Source organism: Cryptomeria japonica, chromosome 5 (genome assembly GCF_030272615.1).
Source record: "Cryptomeria japonica chromosome 5, Sugi_1.0, whole genome shotgun sequence".
Lineage (NCBI taxonomy): Eukaryota > Viridiplantae > Streptophyta > Pinopsida > Cupressales > Cupressaceae > Cryptomeria > Cryptomeria japonica.
In genome coordinates, this window is record NC_081409.1 from 254,068,236 (window position 1) to 254,071,370 (window position 3,135).

The 3,135-nt window shown below is 40.4% G+C and overlaps 1 protein-coding gene across 1 annotated transcript; it reads right to left on the reverse strand.

Annotated features, from left to right (window-relative positions):
* Positions 1 to 507: 507 nt before the first annotated feature.
* Positions 508 to 2,536, reverse strand: LOC131875861 (probable L-gulonolactone oxidase 4). The gene is made up of 2 exons (XM_059220560.1): positions 1,585 to 2,536; positions 508 to 1,343 (listed from the first exon to the last, which is right to left on the reverse strand). The coding sequence occupies exons 1-2, from the start codon at positions 2,534 to 2,536 to the stop codon at positions 508 to 510; spliced, it is 1,788 nt and encodes a 595-aa protein (XP_059076543.1).
* Between the last annotated feature and the right edge of the window lie 599 nt (positions 2,537 to 3,135).

Below are 3,135 nucleotides of genomic sequence, written 5' to 3' on the forward strand. Positions count from 1 at the left end.
TTGAACGCTTCACATGTACAAGAACACATATCGTAGCAAGAAGGTGATAGGAACTATCGCTACTATTTGCAATTAGAACATTTGACAAGCAATTATAAAATATTTAATGATTAATTAAAGTATGTAGTCAATTTATCTTTCACAAATTTCAAAAGTCTTAATAATTTAAAAGCCTATAATTTTACAACAATTTGAAAAAAAATTACTTCGATCTAATAGGATCTCTTATTAAATTCTCGTATCTCTAACTTAAGAAAAGCCATATAATATTAAAAAAAATAAAATGATTATTTAAATTCTAGACCATAAGAAATGCTAGAATGACAAATATTAAAATAAATCTATAAAAATATATAACCAAATGATATATCAAGTACTCCTTACAGTATAAAATATCAAGTTGCAAGTTATGTAATCAACACGCATTTATTTGTTGAGGATACATTTGTTATTTACTGCATTGAATAAAACTAAAGAAGATTCCACACAGAGCGGAGCTATAAACTGTTAATTGAGTTTTGTGCAAACACGTGCCTTCTTCCAAACCTTTCCCGGTTTGCAGAAGTACCCTTTTTGGGGAGCACAATGACTGTCCTCTCTACACTTGCAAACTTTGTCCAATGCGCACCCATCCCTGAAAATCTCTAAACTTCCTCCCCCGATCCCAAACAGACCATCTGTCCATTCATTAGAAAATAGTCCGGACGAATCAAATTTCTTCTTCACCTCCATGAACTTTTCTAAATTAGTTGCCCTCTTAGCTAGTCCTTGAAACAGGTAACCCCCTGATTTGCCCCAATGTAACACGCCACCATGCTTCTCAATTATCATCTGTTCAATCTCTTCATAGACATCTTCATTCCACTTGGGTGTACCGACCGCCCTTGACCTATAATTCATCATGTCTAATGTCACCACATCCTCCTTAGGTCCCAAATACGCATCAGATTTCTTAATAGAGCGCATAAATATTCCTGACATGTCACACAATTTTTGAGGATTCAAATCCCTTATCCTCTTCACATCCTTTATTACTTGGGGCAAACGAGATACAGGCACTCTTAGTTCCACACCAAAGTATAAGGTAGCGTATATTCGTCGATCCCAGGAACAGACAGTCTCATTTTTATCTAAAATTGATGTGGGAGTGCAAGCCACAGAGTATCTTCCTGCTTGGCAGCCACCAGACGTTTGCATGTGGTGATTGAATCCTATTACCGGGTACCCCGTAAAGCGTTTTCCATCATTGAGAAAGCCGCTACCATTAATTGCAAGATCAAGTGTCTCGTTTATGAGTACACTGCATATAGCTTCAACGTCTGCCCTATCTTGGATTGCTTCATCTACACAATAGAATCAAATAATTAGATGAATAGACACGAATATTGTTTAACTTTGTGATGAGAAGGTAGAACATTAAATCTTTAAAAAGTGATGGAAAAAAACAATAAGTTAACCCAAAGGCCTGATCCTTTAACTAAGCATTCGGTGTCTACTTTTATAAGAAAACTATTTGTTTATCATTATCATAATCGTTATTTATTTGGTGAAGATGGGCACATCAATTTGTTGACTTGTACTCACAATCTGCCGCTTTTCTTTCGATGTCGACTACACTGCTGGCGCTGCCAATTATAGAGTTGAGGCCATCTCCTGGAACATTGACTGGGTGTCGATCAATGGGAATATAAACCGCCTTCCCGTGTGAGGGAATCCAGTTTATGTCTGCAAATTCATGAGCTCTCAGGAAACTCTCGGCTTCATATTCCAGATCGGTGTCATCCTTCACCACGGTCGAAATGGAGCGCTTGTACATTGGCTGCAAAGCGAATGTGAGTTCGGAAATCGCTCCAAGAGTGCCCAGAGACAATCTGGCAGCATTCAATTCCTCGTCTGCTTCTGTCAAGCTGATCACCTTTGCATAGCCTTGGGAGGGAGAAGCAGGAACAACTAATCTCATTGCAACCACATACTCATAAACGCCACTGCCTTTTCCAACGAGGCCGCTGTCATGGGCGCCGGTGGAGATAACGCCGGCGGCGGAGACGCCGCTCCAGTAAATCATGGCGTTCAGAGCCAACCCTTCCTTGGCGGCCGCCTCCAGAACGTCGCTCATCAGCGCTCCTGCCTGAACCCTAATTGTCATGGCGGTCTTATTCACTTCAATTACAGAGGCATAGTTTTGGGTGGATATGATGAGGCCTTCGCTTCCCACGCACACCAGTTTTGGCTCACTGTGAGACAGCTTGCTCACAACTTTGATTCGTTGCTTGTTTTTCACTGCATTCGCAACAGCTTGCACAAGCTCTGCTTCTGATGTGGGCCATGCAGAATTCTGAGCTTTACAAATCCCACGGTCGTCCCAAACGCCTTGGTAATTGAAGACGTCGCATGCATTGCTTTTGCATTCAATTGCAGGAGGCGGCGCACAGGTTGCCTGAGAAGCCAACGTTGTTATGCAAAAGTACTGCAGCGACACACACAGGACCAGGAAAATGATGGATGTGGTCATCGCAACTGACACAGTTACACGCATTTACTCGTGATATTTTTCTTGTATTCTCTCTAGTGTGAGTATAAATAAGGCATGAGTGAATGTTACCCTCGAAATCTTTGTTGCACCAAATACCTAAAGTTTTACAACTTTCGTTCACGAAACAATTCAATTCTTCAAATTTCACATGAAAACTGTCATTTCGCTTTTATACGGCAATACAGACGATTCTGGGTATTGAGTAATCTTACCCAAATGAGAGCTTTTCCAGATGGTGATGGTGTTGGTGTTCTCCCGGAAGCAAAGCACGCCATCTATTCCAAACGTGCGCTCCGTCATGGCTATTTGCTGCACGAACCGAGGCTTGACTAGTACCTACCAAACGTCTTGCATGATGCGTTTTTTTCTACTCTGTGAGGGAGATGAATTCTTTTACGTGACTTGCCAAGAACTCGTTAAGAAGGATTTTGGTTGACTTCATTCATATTTATAATATATATTAATCGACAGAGTTACATAGGAATTCGGTTTTACAAGTGCGAATGGTTGGTTTATTTAGTTATGACATGGTCATTCTTACTTGATCACGACGATTTTTCATATCATCGTCTTTTTTAGAGTATCACTCTATCTCTAATTAG

Excerpts from the sequence above, each read along its gene's own strand:
- LOC131875861 (XM_059220560.1), bottom strand. The coding sequence starts at position 2,536 with ATGCGTGTAACTGTGTCAGTTGCGATGACCACATCCATCATTTTCCTG. Across the intron at positions 1,344-1,584 it reads CGAAAGAAAAGCGGCAGATT|ATGAAGCAATCCAAGATAGG; the intron begins GTGAGTACAAGT and ends TCTATTGTGTAG.